Genomic DNA, 18,848 nt, shown 5'->3' with positions numbered 1-18,848 from the left:
TAGGATACGAGAAAAGTTTTCTCCTGGGCTCAGAGCAGAGCAGAGTGACTGACAGACCTGTGTTTCAGTCCAAACACTCTATAGAAGTGATTGCTGTCGGAAGATACAACTATTTAAGACTTATATTAACACAAATATATCACTTACTTCTGCTTTAAGACAGGAAATAGGAAATAAAGGAGCTGGTTTTAAGTTCAGGAAGTAGTGGAGCTGTGCATAAAGTCTATTAGTGTCACTCAATAGGTGCAGAACCGGAACTACGATCCTGTTCTGGACTCTAAAATCTAAATGTGGGAATGTTCCTTTAAAGAGAAGCTGCCAGTGAGAGTGTGTGTTTGCGTGTGTGTGTGTGTGCGTGTGTGTGCAGCGCTGACACCTCCACCTCCACCTGTGTCCCCACCGTCTGCAGTCTGCACCTGTAGATAGAGATGTTGTACATGTGCGTCGCGTCGCGTCGCGTCGGAGCGGGTTCGAGAGCGTCGGGTGCATGGAGCTCGTGTACAGACGACATTTGTAATGAAAACATGCACAACTACCTATTTATATTATATAAAATGCATATAAGTGCATATAAATGTAAGATACCTGTGTAAATGTAGCAGGTAACCTGAAGATTGTTCACTGTCCAAACACTTTGACTTGCATTGTACTTACCAGTGTACATAGAAGCACTAACTCTCAGACTGAGCCTCAGTGACGATAGTAGTAGTAATAATAATAATAATATTAATATTAATGATCATGAGAGGAGACAGACAACATTATTATTAGTAGTATTATCATTATTATTATTATTATTCTAATTACTGTGGCTGCAGTTGGAATATTTATGTTGTTATGCTAATTTTTAAGTTTTTTTGAGATGTAATTGCCAATTTTGACCACTAGGTGGGGAATAAGCGCAATGTTACTGTGATAGAGCTATAAAAAAAAAAAATTATTAGTGTTTTTAAGGAGGACATAAAGGACTACCTTTCCCAGCATTCCTGGTGTCGAGGTCTCAGGGGGAGGAGTCTACGGTTCTGGGCAGGGCTGCGTTTTTACTTTTTACTTTACTTTATTTTATTTTTTTTTGGTTTATTCTTTTTATTTTGTCGTCGTTGTTGTTTTATGTTTGAGCCAGTATTAAAATGTGGAGCGTCACAGATTCTTTCACTACTTTTGGTGCCATATTTTTAAATTTTGCTTTTATTTTTATTTTATTTTATTTTTTACTTTACATTTCACTCTCCTGAGCGTCAGGAGGACTTTGACTCTAAAAAACATTTAACCTGCGAAACACGGAACTCAAAAGTGTTCACTATTGAATCATTTTAAAAAAAACACATGGAAATCAATAATCACATCAATAAACTCTGTAAAAGACAAAAGAGTTGGTGAAATAACTGGATTTTTTTTGTTCATTTCTGCAGAAACGGGATATAATCAGAAGTTTTATTTCATATTTTAAACATTGAGCCTTCTGATTTTAGAAAACAACCAGTATTTGTATTTTAATTTAATTATTGATTATTGAACATTGTAAAAATGTCTCGTTTTAGCTCAAGTGAAGAAGCTGAAAAAATATTTCGTCTTTCATTTATTTCATACATTTCAAGAAAAACCAACACAGGGCTGCACTGATCGGTCGATCAATTTTACTTTTTTTTTTAACTATTAATTTAATTGATTTTCATTTTTCCAACTAAAAAAAAAGCCAAAGTTTCTCTGAAGTGAGAGAATTTCCAGCTTCTTCAAATATTTTCGAACATTTAGAACAAATTTACTTTTCACTGAAGATGAAAAGTTGTTTTTTTCATTACAATTTTATCAAGTAAATATCCATAAATTTAAAATCTAATCGGATAATTGCAGACTTTTCATAATTAAAACTTATTTCACACATTTTCCAGAGTTTATAATGTGGTTATTGATCCGATCGGGTTTGGTATTGATTGATCGTCACTGTGGTTCCTCTGTTCTTCTTCTTCTTCTCACCTCATCATTTGGTTTTGCACAGTTCGAATGGGTAGAAAATAAAATCTGATCTGATGCTGTCGTCATGGCTACCTCATTTGCACTGATAGTAAAAGAATGTTTGGGTGGATTTAAAGGAAAAAAGAAGAGAAAAGAAAAACACACATTTCATTTTTTTTTTTTTTTTTTGTTTCTTGGCTAAAAAATTTTCGTTGTTTCCTTCGTATTTGTGTAAAATGTGGACGTTAGTTTTCCCCGCCGCTGACGCATCACTACAGGAAGTGCTGGACTTTAACTCTCCATGGAAACGGCGAGACGTTCAGGGGACAAACGACACGTTGTGCTGGTTGTTTGGTTGTTGATGGAGGAAGGAATCTGCTGGTGGACGGACGGACTGAGAAAAAAACTAAAAAACACTCCTCCAATCAAAACCGTGAGATTTCATTTTGCCAACTTTGATTTTTTTCTTTTAAATGTTTTATTTTTATCGATCATTCCTGGACTGTGTCGTTTTTTTTTGCCAATTAAAGCTGCACTGAGGAGGAAAAAGTCGAGACGACGAGATGTTTCTGATGCAGTGTGGTGGCGGTGGCGGTGGCGGCGGTCGGTGCGAGGCGTTCACTGACAGTTTGGAAAACTGACTTTTAGGATTTCTGTGTTTTGTCAAAATGTAATGAATTTAATTCTGGGAAGTTTTCGTGTTTGCCATCGTCTCCAGAGTCTAATCGATTATTATTATTATCATCATCAATGCATCTGCTCATAATTTTCATTTATTTAGCCGGTGAATCGTGTGAAAGTGCTCGATAAAGTTTCAAGAAACAAGTTTATTCTGCAGATATTTCACTATACAAACCTAAATTTCTCTGCTTCTTCTATTTGTCATTTTTATTTATATTCAGATGAGACGTTTGAGGACCTCTCGCTAAGTTAACACTATTGTGAAGCTGCATTTTTTATACAATTTTCTCACATTTTGTTTACAGAACAATCAAGTAAAGTGAAATTATCAGCAGATTAATCAATAATGAAGATAAAAAGCTGCAGCTTTAATCAATCAGGTTGATTGATTTTTTTTCCTTTTAACAACATCTGGAACAGTTTTAATTTCACATGAATGAGCTGAATGGTTTTGCACTGTTGTGTTCAAGGACAGTTTGACATTACAGTTTCAGGAGTCGATGGCCAACATGTAAACATCCCAGAAAGCCAAGCTGTTCTTCCTCTTCTTCTTCTTCTTCTTCTACTTCTTCATTAGATTAATTAATTCCTAGTTTCTGTTTTGGGTCCATTCTTCTTCTCCTGGTGCAGTTTTAACCCCCCCACCTCAGACTGTCGTTGTGTTGTGTTTGTGGCCAGCAGGTCGGACCGACGGGAGCAGCTGTGTGGATGATGAGGATGAGGATGATGATGATGAGTCGGTGTGTGTGAGTCTGTCGGACATTTGGCATCGTGGGTGGATTTGAATCTGTTTTTACAGCAGGAGAAAGTTTCACACGTTCAGGTTCAATGCAAAATGTTTTGGAGGAGAGTTAAAGACGAGTTGTACAGAAACGTAACAAAGTAATTTTGGAGAAATAAATGAACAAAAACAGACGAGTCACTTTGTTTTGGGTTGTTTTTTCCATACCAATCGCTCATAATCAATAATTGTATTAATTTAAAGTTTTAGTTTAGTTTAGTATGTTTATTTTGGTCTCATAAAAACAAATACAGTAGACAAATATAAAGGTATAAATACAAAACAAAATAAATCAGAACAAAAAACACAACAAGCAAATCAATTTACTTTGACCGAAAAGGTGTAGGCTGAAGCATCAGCTTATTTTGCCTACCCTTCTTAAATTAACATTTTTCGTTCACTCAATTTAAAACATTTTTTTTACAGAGCAACAACAACAAACAAAAAACAAACAAAAAAAACGCATATTCTACATACAGCAGTTTATAAGCACACTGGTATTTATAAATCAGTTTTATATTTATTAATAATATTATTTTTAAGTAACTTTTTGAATCTATTAAGTGTGTTGCACAGTTTGATTTCTAATTCTAGATTATTCCATTGATTGACTCCTGTAATTGATTAATACATCTTTGTTTCACATTTGTTCGTACTTTTGCTTTTGTATACACATGAGTCCCTCTTAGTTCATATCTACTGGTTCGGGTCTGAAACATCCTCTGGACACCATCTGGAAGCAGATTATTATTTACTTTATACATAATTTGAGCAGTTTTATAGTCCACAAGATCATTAAATTTCAAGATCTGTAGGTTTATGAAAAATAATAATAATAAAGTCACGCTAACAGACTATTTAACAAACATTTACATTTTCAACAAATAATTTATGTGTGATTCCGGTTTTATACATGAAATTGATCATTAATACATCAATAATCATACATATGGATTAAAATCAAAGTAATTGATATAATCTGATTATTTATTATCATTATTTAATCTCGAATTGATAAATATTGATTGACTTCCGGTGATTATTCTCACTGTGTCCTCGTGACTTTGGGTTGAAAAACACCAGGAACTAAAAATAACCCGGCGGCCTGTTTCTGTTTCTGGGGGGAACGATTAAAGGGGAGTGGAGCTGCGTCATCACGGCGTCACCGCTCAGCGGGATGACGTCAAGCGCGACACGCACATAGATATATAAACGTATATATATCTATATATATCTATGCGACACGCACAGCACGCAGCACGGTTCGGGGAAACAGGAAGAAGAGCTTGTTTATAAAATAAAAGCACAGCATTCGGTGCCGAAGCTGTCATTTGCACCTTATGTTCACTGAGTACAAGTTTAATTTTATTATTTATTATCTTTGGAATCATCCTGTGTATTATTATTCACCAAATAGAAAAAAATTTGACGATTTCTGTTAAAAATGGGAAGTTTTCAACCGGTGGCGCTTTTATTCTGAAAGGGAATCCACCGGAAGTCGTGCTGTGAGTTTCCAGACCGGAAGTTGTCGCTCGAACCAAACTCAACTGTCGATTTCTTTTATTTTTTGTGACAGTTTCTGTGTGAAACTCGAGTGAATAAACGCAGAAAAAAACCCGCCGACAGAAATCCGAGATGGCGCAGGAGAATATTTTCTTATTTGTCCCCAATTTAATCGGTGAGTTGTTGAAATATTGTTTTGTTTTGTTTCTAACCGTCTCCTCTGACACCATGTAGCTAGTTAGCTTAGCATTAGCCTCGCACTGTTACAGTTGATCCTGTCAAAATAAAGTAACGATTAATATAAAGGACGAATAAACCAGATTTATTAAAGATAAATATTAATTCAAGTGGCGTCAAATATTTTTTAAACTTTTCTCTAGTTTTTGCTCCGTTTGTGGTGAAATGTTGGACACTAGAGTTGTGATTTGTTGTCAGGAAACAGACAGAAACTGTTGAAATAAACACATATATCTATATATCTATTTTGTTTTTAGTTTTTTTCACACATTGTAAAGTGAAACCTTTGAACATAACCAGAAAATTCACAGTTTTCATTTCATTTGGGCTCTGCTTCTTTTTATTTTTTATTTTCCAATATTATACAATCAAAACACCAGATATATAATTATATCTCATAATTGGGAATATAATTATGTAACTGACTTTTTAGACGAATCATATAATATTCTTGTTTCAACCCAACCTGTCAAACTTGACATGTGACATTGTGATATCAAATGAAACCAAAAAAATGAAAGTTTATACAGCATCTAAAATGATGATCAAAGTGCTTTACTTAAAAATAAAAATAAAAATAAAACTTAAGAACAAAACAAGAATAAGACAAACACAGAGACCTAATAATGAATAATAAAATAACAAATCTGTTAATTAAGAATGAATTGGTTTGGGGAGAACAGTTGTTAGCTGCCGGACTGTTTTGCCTTTTTAAAGACGAGTAAAACAGAATAAATGACAAAGGGTTTAGTGTCTAAATCAGGGGTGTCAAACATGCAGCCCGTGGGCCAAAACCGGCCCGGCAGAGGGTTCAATCCGGCCCTCAGGATGAATTTGCCAACTGTGAAAATTACAGAAGACATACTGTAAGAGGCATAATATTGTTGAAATTGCACAATCAAGTAATCAAGAAATGTCAAGTTGGTTTGTAAAAGAATAGTTCATTAACTGTAAACATCTTAATAATGCACTGAAACAAAGGGAACAATTCAATGGTCTTTTTATTTATATGGTATCATGCTTTTATTTTACTGGTCCGGCCCACTTGAGATCAGATTGCGCTGTTTGTGGCCCCTGAACTAAAATGAGTTTGACACCCCTGGTCTAAATGAATGGTTTTCTCCTCCGTTGCCTAGGTTACGCCCGTGTGGTGCTGGCGCTGGTCTCCTTCTACCTGATGCCCTGCTGCCCGTGGCCGGCCGTCTTCTGCTACCTGCTCAGCGGCCTGTTGGACGCCTTCGACGGCCACGCCGCCCGCGCACTCAACCAGTGTATGAACCGACCGACCGACCGATCAATCAATCAATCAATCAATTAATCAATCAATCAATCAATCAATCAATCAATCAATCAATCAATCAATCAATCAACCAATTAATCAGTCTCTTAATACAGTGTAACATAAAACACTAAACAGAACAACCACTCCCTCTCACCCTCCTCTTCCTCCTTCTTCTTTTCTTCTTTCTCCTCCTCCTCTACCTTCTCCTCCTCCTTCTTTTCTTCCTCCTTCTCCTCCTCTCTCTCACTGTTTTCTCCTTCTTTTCTTCCTTCTTCTCCTCCTTCTTTTCTTCCTGCTCCTCCTCCTTTCCTCCTTCGTTTGTTCCTTCTTCTCGTCCTCTCCTCCTCCTTCTTTTCTTCCTTCTCCTCCTCCTCCTCTCTCTCAATGTTTTCTCCTCCTCTCCTCCTCCTCTACCTCCTCCTCCTCCTTCTTTTCTTCCTTCTCCTCCTCCTTTCCTCCTTCGTTTGTTCCTTCTTCTCCTCCTCTACCTCCTTCTCCTCCTTCTTTTCTACCTCCTCCTCTCCTCCTTCTTCTCTTCCTCTTCTTCCTCCTCCTCCTCCTTCTTTTGTTCCTTCTTCTCCTCCTCTACCTCCTTCTTTTCTTTCTCCTCCCTCTCCTCCTCCTTCTTTTCCTTCTTCTCCTCTCTCTCTCTCTCTCTGTGTTTCCTCCTCCATCGTCTCTCAGTTCAACCTGTCAGAAACTAATTTTTCCCATTATTCTGATGCCCGTGAACGCAGCCTCAGACACAGTGAATGTTTTCATCCTGTTTTACACAAAATAAATAAAAACAGTAAAGACGGGATGAAACACGAGACTGAAGATGAAATAATTTAAAAACAGAAAACAGAAAGTGAAGATAAGAGTTTAAATCCCATGACCCGCCTGTCTGTCTGTTTCTGACCCGTCTGTCTGTCTGTTTCTGACCCGTCTGTCTGTCTGTTTCCCGCCAGCCACCAGGTTCGGCGCCATGTTGGACATGCTGACGGACCGCTGCGCCACCATGTGTCTGCTGGTGAACCTGTCGCTGCTCTACCCCACCTACACCTTCCTGTTCCAGCTCAGCATGAGTCTGGACGTGGCCAGCCACTGGCTGCACCTGCACAGGTGAGGGGGTTTCTCTTTCACCCCCAGACTCTAGAACTCAGAGCCTTTTTATATATGAAGAGTTCATTTGCAAAAGCAGATGACTCCGTTTTTTAAAAATTCTAGAATCTTCATTTTTTATTTTTTATTTCCATAAGGTGATATCAGTCAAACCAAAGTTTAGTGACTTTGAGATGTAAAAAACAGACATATCTAAAAAAAAAAAAAAGTTTTATTGAAAAGAACACTATGCAAAGAATAATTACAAAGCCTCAGCTCTTTTTTTTTTTTAAATGGCACTTATCTGCTTTTGCAAATGAACTCTTGATTTAATATATATAATTAAGCAATATATCAGGACAGGCCGTGGTATATGCTCATTATACCACGGCTAAGGGCCCTTAGAGTGGTATAATGAGCATAGACCACGGACTGGAGTGATATATTGCTTTTATAAAACGGTTACCAATAAAGGCAATATGAAAGAGGGATACGCAATCAATTTCATGTAGTTTTATTCAACCAGAAATACATATTATCCAATAAAATAGCCTCACTGTGAAAAAAATAGTCCCACCTCTCCAGACGTTAGCTCCTAGTAGCTCTGCATCTCGTCTTTTCCTCTGTCACTGCTCAGTCCCCTCTACCATTGTTAACCCTCTGGAGGTGAAAGTTTAAACCTTAAACATGTGGATTCAACTACTTTAGTCTGTTTTTTAACATCGTAAAAACATCAACTGTCTTTGCTACGGACTGCAACAGTCCGTTGTCATGGATACATGACAACAACTTCCACTCATACCAGTCATACGTGCCTGAGGCGGAGTGATAGCCTACGCTGTGATAAGGCTTTAGAATAGTAGCCGTGGTATATGCTCATTATACCACGGTTAACAACCAATCAGATTGCGGGATTTCACCTTTCCGTTTTATAAAATGTATTTAATAAATATGTGTATTAAGGATGTCACAATTATAGATTTCCTTGGTACGATCATCGTCAGAGAAATTATCACGATTATTACTATAGCTGCAACAATTAATCAATTAATCGAAAAATAATCAATTATTTAATTAATTGTCAACTATTCTGATAATGTAATAATCAGTTTGAGTCGTTTTCTTTAAAGAAAAAAAGTCCAAATTCTCTGATTCCAGCTTCTTAAATGTGAATATTTCTGGTTTCTTTGTTCCTTTATGACAATAAACTGAGTCTCTCTTTGGTTTGTGGACAAAACAAGACATTTGAGGACGTCATTGATTGATGTTTTTCAACATTTTTTAACATTCTATTGACCAAACAACTAATCGATTAATCGTTTAAATCATCAACAGATTAATCGATAATGAAAAAAATGTGTTAGTTGCAGCCCTGGACATTATATTAAATCATTTTACAACACTATGAATGTGTAAAATCAAATACAGTACAGTCAAAATATAATTGCTTCACAACATTTTTCCCACATGATCTTTTTTAGAAAGTGAAGGTATTTAGGAAACTTTAGGATTATTTAATTAATTAATTATTAATAGCGATATAAGTGTAATTGTGCGTGTTTCCTGCTCAGCTCCACGGTGAAGGGTTCGTCCAGCCACAAGACCATCGACCTCTCTGGAAACCCTGTTCTCCGCATCTACTACACCTCCAAGGTACACACACACACACACACACACACACACACACACAGAGACACACACACACACACAGAGATACGCACACACACACACACACACACACAGCTGTTAACCCTCTCTCTCTCTCTCTCTCTCTCTCCTCAGCCCGTTCTGTTCATCATGTGCGCTGGAAACGAACTCTTCTACTGTCTCCTCTACGTCCTCCACCACGTCGCCGAGCCGGCTGGTGAGACAAGATGCTCCTCCTCTTTCTCCTCTTTCTCTCTCCTCCTCCTCCTCCTCCTCCTCTTCCTCCTCCTCCTTTCTCCTCTTTCTCCTCCTCCTCTTCTTCCTCCTTTCCTCCTTTCGCCTCTTCCTTTCTCCTCTCTCTTCCTCCTCTTTCTCCTGTTCCTCCTTTCTATTCTTAATCCTCTTCCTCTTCCTCCTCCCTTTTCTCCTCCTCCTGTTCTTCCTCTTCCTCCTCTTCAAAGTTCAAGTTCAAAGTTCAAACAGTCTTTATTATCCCCAAAGGGGCAATTATCTGTGCAGCAGTGGTCAACACATACACGACACTCAACGCGCATGCAGAAAAAGAATAAAAAAGGATAAAAATAAACAACACATTACAAAATAGTACATGTTAGTTAAATAAATACTCATACAGTGGGTACGTTTAAAGGCCCTTTCACACCGGAGACGTATTTTTCATGCGAATAATTCGCGCATCAATATTTTTTTTCGAACCCCAGTTTTCATAACGGGTCCTTTCACACCGACCGCGAATGTGTCGCGGCGAAAATGCGACATAATTTTTTTTCGTCGTGTGGTCAATTTTTCTGAGCTTTCGCCCGGCAAATAAACGCATCAACCAATCATGTGGCATGAAGAGGAGGTACGTCACATCCCCCACGTCAGAACACAGCTGTTTCCCAACAGACTGTGGTCTCTCACAGGAAAAAAGTTTCACCGTCTTTGCTCTGATCTCTGCCAGTCAGCCCCTTCACCTGCCATCTCTCTGGGCACGGACTCACACAGAGACGCACACCGCACACACACATACACACGCACGCATGCGCGCGGGCGCATGGGCACGTGCTTGGCCGCTAATGTAAACAATGTAAATAACCTGTGTCTCGGAGGAGAGAGGAGGAGGGGGGCGGGGGGCAGAGTCCTGCATCGGGGCGGATCCCCGCGGGTATCCGACGGGTACCCCGCAAAAACGGTGTTCAACGGGTGGATCAGCTGTCTTGTGAAAATTCACGGGTCGGGCATGGGCGGAACTCAAATGAACGCGGGTGGGTAGCGGGTGTATGTGTCGGCCTACAGAGAAAAACTCAGCGCAGCTGCATGAACCAGCGTAGCAAATCTTTTTTTTTTATCACTCACGGCAACAACAGAGCAGCATCTTGATGTAAATAAACGATCTTTGGCCGCTGGTGTGACCGCTCACAGCTTTCCCTGGAGTTTAGCCTGTCATGGCTTGACTGCTCGGCTTCTGGGTAAAAGCTACAAACACACCGATGGGATCAATTTAAAGGCTGAAGTGTCCTGCTTTCATTAAAAAAATAATGACGTCGCTATCATTCTCCGTTCCGGAAATAGCCGCGAAAGAGTACGGCTCCCCCCCTCTCTCTCTTTTCTTTTCTTTTTTCTAAAGAGTACGGCTGTACCCCCGTTATCGCCGGTGATGACGGCGATCTAACGGGCAGCGGGTCGGGCAGCGGGTCTTAATATTGATGGGCGGGTCGGATCCGGGTTGTAGTCAGAAATAATCACGGGTGACGGGTCGGGACACGGGCTTAAAAAACAACGGGTCGGGCGGGCGCGGGTTTCCAAAATTGGACCCGTGCAGGACTCTGGCGGGGGGGGGGGGGTAAGTGGAAAGAGGAGAGGGGGAGGAGAAATAGCAATAGTGTGTTCATACTGTCAGGACAGTGATCAGATATTGATCAGTGATCAGACAGTGAGCTGCTGTTTTGAGTAAAGTTGGTAACAACAGCGGCATAACGTAGTGAACACGTGAGGGATAATTAACAGATTAAAGACATGACGTGGAGGCGAAGAACCTCCCGTCGCAAAGCGAAACTTTGGAATCTAATTGTCACATCTGTCGCATATTCGTGTCGCCGCCGGTGTGAAGGGTTTTGATGCGAAATATTTGGCCGCGAATATTTCGCAATTTCGTGTCGTTTATTCGTTACGTCCGTGGTGTGAAAGGGCCTTTAGAAGGAGAATTCATGAGGGCTATCGCCGCTGGGATAAACAAATTTTTATGCCGATCTTCTTCCTCCTCCTCCTTTCTCCTCTCTCTACTCCTTCTCCTCCTCCTCTTCTTCCTCTTTCTTCTCTTCTTTCTCCTCCTCTTCCTCCCCCTCCCCTTCTTCCTCCACCTCCTCTTCATAACAACCGCTCCTCTACTCGACCCGTCAGAAACTCATTTTTCCCATTATTCTGACTACGCATGAACGCAGCATCAGACACAGTAAATGTTTTAGACATTAATTAAAGTCTGTGTCTCTGTGTGTGTGTGTGTGTGTGTGTGTGTGTGTGTGTGTGTGTCTCTCTCTCTGTGTGTGTGTGTGTGTGTGTGTGTGTGTCTCTGTGTGTGTGTGTGTGTATCTCTGTGTGTGTGTGTGTGTGTGTGTGTAGCGTGGCTCTACTGGCTGCAGGGTTTGTGTGGGACCATCAGCTTCCTGAAGTCGGGCATCAGCCTCCTGCACCTCGTCACCGCCGCCCAGAACATGGCCGCCATGGACGCCGCCGAGCGCCAGCGGAGCGCCAAGCGGCAGTGAGGAGCCACAACAACAACAACAACAACAACAACAACAACAACAACAACTACGGTTTTTATTTATTCACGTCCTCTGAAAGGGGCGGGAGGCGTCTGTAACCATGGAGACGGTTTGTGGAAGTTTGTTTTGTTTTGTTTTGTCTAGAGCGCTGGAAAAGAGCGTAACGGTCCAATGGCAGCGCCTCCTGGTGGAGGAATGTGGGTTTTGCTAAAGTTCTGCATTGTTGGTGAATGAGCAAGTGTGGTGTTTTCAATAATTTAAGGACATTTATAGATCATAGTATCATCATGGTTCCTTTACAGATAAATATGAACACATAGGCGAGTAAAAAAAACAACAGTTGTCTACATTAAAGGTGCAATATGTAAGAATGTGGCCAAAAACGGTTACTGCAGTCAAATTCAAAACAAAGTGATCTTGTTTTATCTCCCACTCGTAGCGGCAGCTCAGTGAAAGCAGACCGTGACTGGGAGAGAGGGCTAGGTGGCGCAACATGTAAACACGTAAATTCAAAACATAAACATGATTTGCAGTCTGCAAAAAAAGATTTTTAATGCGAATACTCTGGCTGTACTATTGTTGTTGGTGAGTTCATCATGTTATATGAACATTATTCCTGAGTCTCTGTGACATATTAGGAGGATTTTACGGCCAGTTGCTTCAGATTTCTTACATACTGTACCTTTAATGTTTCAATCTACATTTTATAATAAACAAGTTATAAGTATAATTTGATATGACCAAGACACCTAAAAACAAAAACACATCTGTTTTCATCAATTTACAAGCAAGTGGGCAACACACATACATTGGAGTGAATGGGTTTTCTGGGCGCTTTTGCAATACCCATATCCTGCCACTAGGGGGGCAAAACCCTTAAACCCTTAAACCCTTAAACTCTTAAACCCTTAAACCCTTAAACCCTTATTACCACGGGAGTCAATGGTGGTGTCGTTACTCTCTTTTCCAGCGCTCTAGTTTTGTCTATGACCAAATGTGACGACGTGTCGTGTACAGATTCCTGTGACATCATCGCTTCGCCATCGTCACTGGAGCCGGTTTGTTTCTCTTGAAGTCGAACTGATCAACTGATCGACTGATCGGATCAATAGTGGAAATAAAATAAAAAACGCAGCTGCAGTTTGTTTACATCAGTTTGTCCGTTCCTGGTTTTTATAGATTATTGATCGGGCTTCATGTTGATAACCACAGCAGCTCCGTCCAGCAGCGTCTGTCACCGCGTTTAATCACGTTGTTAGAACTTTTTATAGTGTATGAGGACGTTTTTCTTTCCAGATGTTGCACTTCTTAAAGGGATAGTTCAACATTTTGTCAAATTGGCCCATTGCCATAATCCCTATAGTCATAGCAGTAGGTTTGTTACCTTTAATTATCGGTGCAAGCTATTTTTAGAACGGCGGAGCAGAGCCGTGAGCTGCTCAGAGCTACGCTACGGAGGCTCATTATGGGATTTCTTGGTTTCTCTCATCAAACTCATCAAATACACAATCCAACAACTCCACAACGCTCTGGTGGACAAGTTGTGAGCTGCACATTCACCACACTATGAGATAATAACACAACGTTACCACACAGAGTTGTTTTAGAGGGAAATTCATGCAAAACCGCTGATGTGTGTTGCCTTCAGGGACAGTTTTTCATCAGCAGTCTCTGCATTTCCCTCTAAAACAACTCTGTGTGGTAACGTTGTGTTATTATCTCATAGTGTGGTGAATGTGCAGCTCACAACTTGTCCACCAGAGCGTTGTGGAGTTGTTGGATTGTGTATTTGATGAGTTTGATGAGAGAAACCATCATGAGCCTCCGTAGCGTAGCTCTGAGCAGCTCACGGCTCTGCTCCGCCGTTCTAAAAATAGCTTGCACCGACAATTATAAAGGTAACGAACCTACTGCTATGACTATAGGGATTATGGCAATGGGCCAGTTTGACAAAATATTGAACTATCCCTTTAAAAGTCTTTAAAAGTATCGTCTTCTCAGAGAAACAAACTCCTTCACGCGGCGCTTTGAGAATCTAAATATCACAAATAATCACTATCAGAGTTTGGTCGAATATCACTGATCAATATTTAGAGTTGACACTGGTTTCCATCGACAGCTGCTTCTGCTTCCTACAATTAGTCTTTGATTTGTTTTATAGACGAGTTATTTATCATATAATATATATATATTATCGTTTATAAGCCCTTGGTCCAAACCCTGCAGAAAGAAAAGGTCTGAAAAATGAATATGAGTGTTTCAATGGAGACAAACAAACGTCTGGTTTTTCATGTTGAGACGTTTCAGTGTTTGTTGTTTCCTCTAAAAACAGAACGAGATCAGACGACGTCGAGTTATGAAACTTTTTTTTATTTTTTTTTAGTTTCATGGACCAAAAAAACAAATCATGCATAAATAAATGAATAAATAAACGATAATCCAACATTTGAAAATGTTTTTGACGCCGATCGGTCACACAAAACACCTCAAGTTTAACTTTTCCCTCAAAAAGTTCAGTTCTGCTGTTTCCATGGAGACGAGTGACTTCCTACGGTGGCCCTGAAGGCTCAACTCACACAGATTTATGCACAACTTCATCACGGGGACCAGTCTGGGAACGTCAGAGAAAACCTCCAACTTAACGCACTTGTTAATCTGAGTTTAATTGATTCCTTAAGTATAAACTAAAGATTAAAGCCTTAAATATTTCCTCAAGGAGGACACTAAAGGAAAATCTTGACTTGAGTTGTTTTGTCCAATCGGCTCCCATCTTTAGTTTTTGTTCAGCAGCTTAAATATCTGAAATGTTCCTCCAGAGCCGCCGCTCGTTGTTCTTTATTTGTGGTTTTTATTATTGTACGTAGGCAGTTAGAGAGTTATGCCGGACATACGTTTATACCTCGCGTGAAGAGCACCAAGTATTATTATTATCATCATGTGTGGTTTTGTTTTTGTTTTTTTATTACATTTTGAAGTCGCTGCAGAACGTGTGTTAAACTGTGGAGATTTAAAAATACGCCTCTTTGTTTATGGTGACGTTTATTTCCATATAATGTGTTATTATTATTATTATTATCATCATTCTAAAGTATAAATGTACATGAGCAGAAGAAGAGCCAAGGCCGGTGTGTTGTAATTTAAAAGATATTGATTGTAGTAATTATATATTTGATGGTTATTATATTGCTGGGAGTGCAGGTGGTTTGAATTCACTGTAAAAAAGAAAAAAAGAAAAAAAAAAGCAGCTGCAGAATAAAGACGGTGAAAACTTGACAACAAGATCTTGTTTGTTTAATGTGCAAGTAAGAAACATGTATATGTTTAAATATACTATAATGTCTAAGTATATATATCACATAAAACTTGTCCTTATGGTTCGATATATGCCAGGCCTATTCAAATGGCGACCTCTGGGGGCCACATGCAGCCCAGACTGTGAACACTGTTTTGTTTTTCGGTTTAGATATGACCAAAATATTGATTTTTTTTTTTGTGTGTGTGTAATTTGAAATTTAAATGGATAAAGAACAAATTTACCAACAACTTATGTTCTGTTAAATCTGATGAAGGGAGTCTGAAGAAATGTTAGTTAAACTGGAGAAATAGCGAGAAGAAGACAAATCTGTACCAATATGAGCAGAAATGTTACATGGTGAGAACTGCAAGACCTTTCTGAACGCATTCATGTCCTTTTGGTGTTACTAGAGTAAAAATTGTTGATACTATCTCGACTTAGAAACAGGGAAGATTTCAGCTTTTCATAGAAAATCTGCTCCTTTTGTATGGGAGTCAATGAGCAGCAGGAAGGGATCTGGCCGCACTCAGAGGCTCACAGTTCAAATTCTGTAAGTCTCTCTGCTTTTTTGAGCAGATTGTGTGAGAGAGGACAAGTTTATCTACAACTGTGGCGAAATCCATGTGTGTTGAATGTAATTTGTGGCCAGGAGGACGATTTAGAGAGAAAAGTTTCAGACGGTTTTTTGACGCTCTCCCACTCTAGCCGATGATGTCACCCACTCTAGCGCGGTACATTCCGCGCAATACACACCCAATATAAATTTGAATTTTGTCAGAAATGATAATGAACTTTGAAAGGTAATTGATCAATAATGGTAGAAGATATGAGAAAGTTGAATGCAGGTTGAATAGTTTGAAGTTTTGTCAACGCTTTACAGGTTGAATGAAGTCCGTAGGTGAAAGTACTCAGAAGTAGTCAAAGTTCAAACAAGTTGAATATTTTAAGTTCTTATGTATGAATTGTTTGAATAGTACAAAGTATGTAGAAGTAGTTACAGACCATAAAAGGGAAGAAGAGCCCAGAATAATAATAAATGATCTGCTTTAAGCATTCACACTGATACTATTAAAGGGATAGTTCAATGTTTTTGTCAAATTCTCGCCATAATCCCGTCATCAAATACACAATCCAACAACTCCACAGCGCTCTGGTGGAGAAGTTGGGACCTGCACATTCACCACGCTATGAGATAATCATGTAGGCTATAATTACGTAACATTACGACACATGAAGCAAATACTCCGAACTACTCGCGCTTTTGAAATCCCTCCGCCCAGCAGCCGTGTCTGGAATGTAGTTCCGGCTGCATTTCCCTCTAAAACAACTCTGTGTGGTAACGTTGTGTTATTATCTCATAGTGTGGTGAATGTGCAGCTCACAACTTGTCCACCAGAGCGTTGTGGAGTTGTTGGATTGTGTATTTGATGAGTTTGATGAGGGAAACCAAGAAATCCCATAATGAGCCACCGTAGCGTAGCTCTGAGCAGCTCGCGGCTCTGCTCCGCCGTTCTAAAAACAACATGCACCGATAATTTAAAGGTGATGAACCTACTGGCATTATGGCAATGGGAGAATTTGCCTAAATGTTGAACTGTCTCTTTAAGTATAAACATTAGAAGGGCGTTATATTACCATATGTATGAAGGGGGGAAAGTAGAATATATAGGCTAAAGTTTAGTTTCTCTGGTTAAATATTGTTTTATTTGTTGTGTTGCTTTGTTATAGTTGGCTATTATAATAAAGTTGTAGCTGCTGCTCTTCTCTGCACATTTTAAACTGTTTAAAGTGAAAGTAAAAAAAAAATTGTGAAGTGTAGTGTGTGTGTCTGTGCACCATGCGGACGTCGACTCGATCGTCGAGTCGTCTAGTCGTCGTGATCCAGCTGTTGCACTTGCGCGCACGCATCGTTACCTTTAAGATGCTGCTCGCGGATAATAAAGCCTCGTTTTTTCAGCCAAACACGACGAGGACGAGGACGAGGACGACACCATTTTAGCGAAGAGAGACAACAACAACACAACACGGGACCTGTACCGTTCACCTCCATTGTGTTCACTGAGCAGCTCACGTCTCTGCCCCGCCGATCTCAAAACAACATGCGCCGATAATTTAAAGGGACATTGCGGAGTTTCAGCTCAGTGCTTCCACCATCTGGTTGAGAAGCGCTAGCGTCTGGGGGGAAAAACGAAACTTAACGAAAACTAAACTTATCAGCGAGCGCATCCAGCGTTTATTCCCATTAAAGCAGAAGTAAGTGATATTTTTGTGTTAATATAAGTCTTAAATAGTTGTATCTTCCGACAGCAATCACTTCTATAGAGTGTTTGGACCGAAACACGGGTCTGTCAGTCACTCGGCGACCGGAGGGGAACAGTAAGTTTCGCTTTTACCCACCACGTCTCTCTCTCGACGCAGAGGGGAGGGGGGGCGGTGTTTCGTACCCGTGCAGGGAATAGTGCAGTTTCAGCCGACGCGACCCGGCTCAGGCTGCAGCGGCAGCACCATTCATCCTATTAAAGGGATAGTTCACCCTAGAATGATATTTCGCTCATTATCTACTCACCCTCATGTGGACTAAGGGCTGGAAGAAGTTTCAGAGTCCTCCGTCCCTTCTCTGAGTTACAGGGGGTCTTAGTGTAGCAGTGCATGTCCATATAACGGTTGTAAAGGGACACCAGAGCTCTTCGTAAAAAAACACACACAAAAAAACACCCAAATACCTCCATGATGCTCGTATGTAATGTCCGTCTTGTGCTGAAGCCCCAAATTGCGTAATTGTCCCGAAAAAAATTAAATAAGTCTATATTTTAAGCTTGTTTGTAGCGGAAGCTTCTTGAAGCTCCTCTTCCTGGTCCGTCCAAATCTCGCGTGATTCGCAGTAACCGCACTGACGCCGGCGCAAATCACGCGAGATTTGGACGGACCAGGAAGAGGAGCTTTGAGAAGCTTCCGCTACAAACAAGCTTAAAATATAGATTTATTTAATTTTTTTCGGGACAATTACGCAATTTGGGGCTTCAGCACAAGACGGACATTACATACGAGCATCATGGAGGTATTTGGGTGTTTTTTTGTGTGTGTTTTTTTACGAAGAGCTCTGGTGTCCCTTTACAACCGTTATATGGACATGCACTGCTACACCAAGACCCCCTGTAACTCAGAGAAGCCACGGAGGACTCTGAAACTTCTTCCAGCCCTTAGTCCACATGAGGGTGAGTAGATAATGAGCGAAATATCATTCTAGGGTGAACTATCCCTTTAACCATTTTTCTACCATTGCAATGAGTCTGGAAACATTATTTTAAGGCCGAAAAACTCCGCAATGTTACTTTAAAGGTGATGAACCTACTGGCATTATGGCAGTGGGAGAATTTGCCTAAATGTTGAACTGTCTCTTTAAGTATAAAGATTAGAAGGGCGTTATATTACCATATGCATGAAGGGGGGAAAGTAGAATATATAAAGTTTAGTTTATCTGAATAAATATTGTTTGCTGTGTTGTTATTGTGTTGCTTTTTCAGTTTTATAATAAAGTTGTAGCTGCTGCTCTTCTCTGCACATTTTAAACTGTTTAAAGTGAAAGTAAAAAATAAATTGTGAAGTGTAGTGTGTGTGTCT

The 18,848-nt window shown here is 39.9% G+C and overlaps 1 protein-coding gene and 1 long non-coding RNA gene across 2 annotated transcripts; both read left to right on the top strand.

Moving 5' to 3' along the window:
* The first annotated feature begins 160 nt into the window (after window positions 1-160).
* On the top strand, window positions 161-3,552 carry LOC146982371 (uncharacterized). The gene is made up of 2 exons (XR_015036246.1): window positions 161-430; window positions 466-3,552. It is a non-coding gene; the product is annotated as an uncharacterized LOC146982371 (long non-coding RNA).
* A 1,404-nt stretch (window positions 3,553-4,956) lies between these two features.
* On the top strand, window positions 4,957-13,430 carry cdipt (CDP-diacylglycerol--inositol 3-phosphatidyltransferase (phosphatidylinositol synthase)). The gene is made up of 7 exons (XM_085785361.1): window positions 4,957-5,096; window positions 6,295-6,429; window positions 7,391-7,544; window positions 9,095-9,176; window positions 9,306-9,387; window positions 11,790-12,065; window positions 12,903-13,430. Exons 1-6 carry the CDS (start codon window positions 5,054-5,056, stop codon window positions 11,930-11,932), a joined length of 639 nt encoding a protein of 212 aa, XP_085641487.1. The 5' UTR covers window positions 4,957-5,053; the 3' UTR covers window positions 11,933-12,065; window positions 12,903-13,430.
* Window positions 13,431-18,848: the final 5,418 nt, after the last annotated feature.

The sequence above is a fragment of the Trachurus japonicus genome, chromosome 8, assembly GCF_045865225.1.
Source record: "Trachurus japonicus isolate A0001 chromosome 8, Traja_1.0".
NCBI classification, from domain to species: Eukaryota; Metazoa; Chordata; class Actinopteri; order Carangiformes; family Carangidae; genus Trachurus; species Trachurus japonicus.
This window is presented reverse-complemented; position numbering and strand designations above follow the sequence as displayed.

Bases quoted from the DNA above. Each gene is read 5' to 3' on its own strand.
- cdipt (XM_085785361.1), top strand. From the start codon at position 5,054: ATGGCGCAGGAGAATATTTTCTTATTTGTCCCCAATTTAATCG. The intron at 9,177-9,305 runs GTACACACACAC...CTCTCTCCTCAG, and splicing joins GCATCTACTACACCTCCAAG to CCCGTTCTGTTCATCATGTG. The intron at 9,388-11,789 runs GTGAGACAAGAT...GTGTGTGTGTAG, and splicing joins CCACGTCGCCGAGCCGGCTG to CGTGGCTCTACTGGCTGCAG.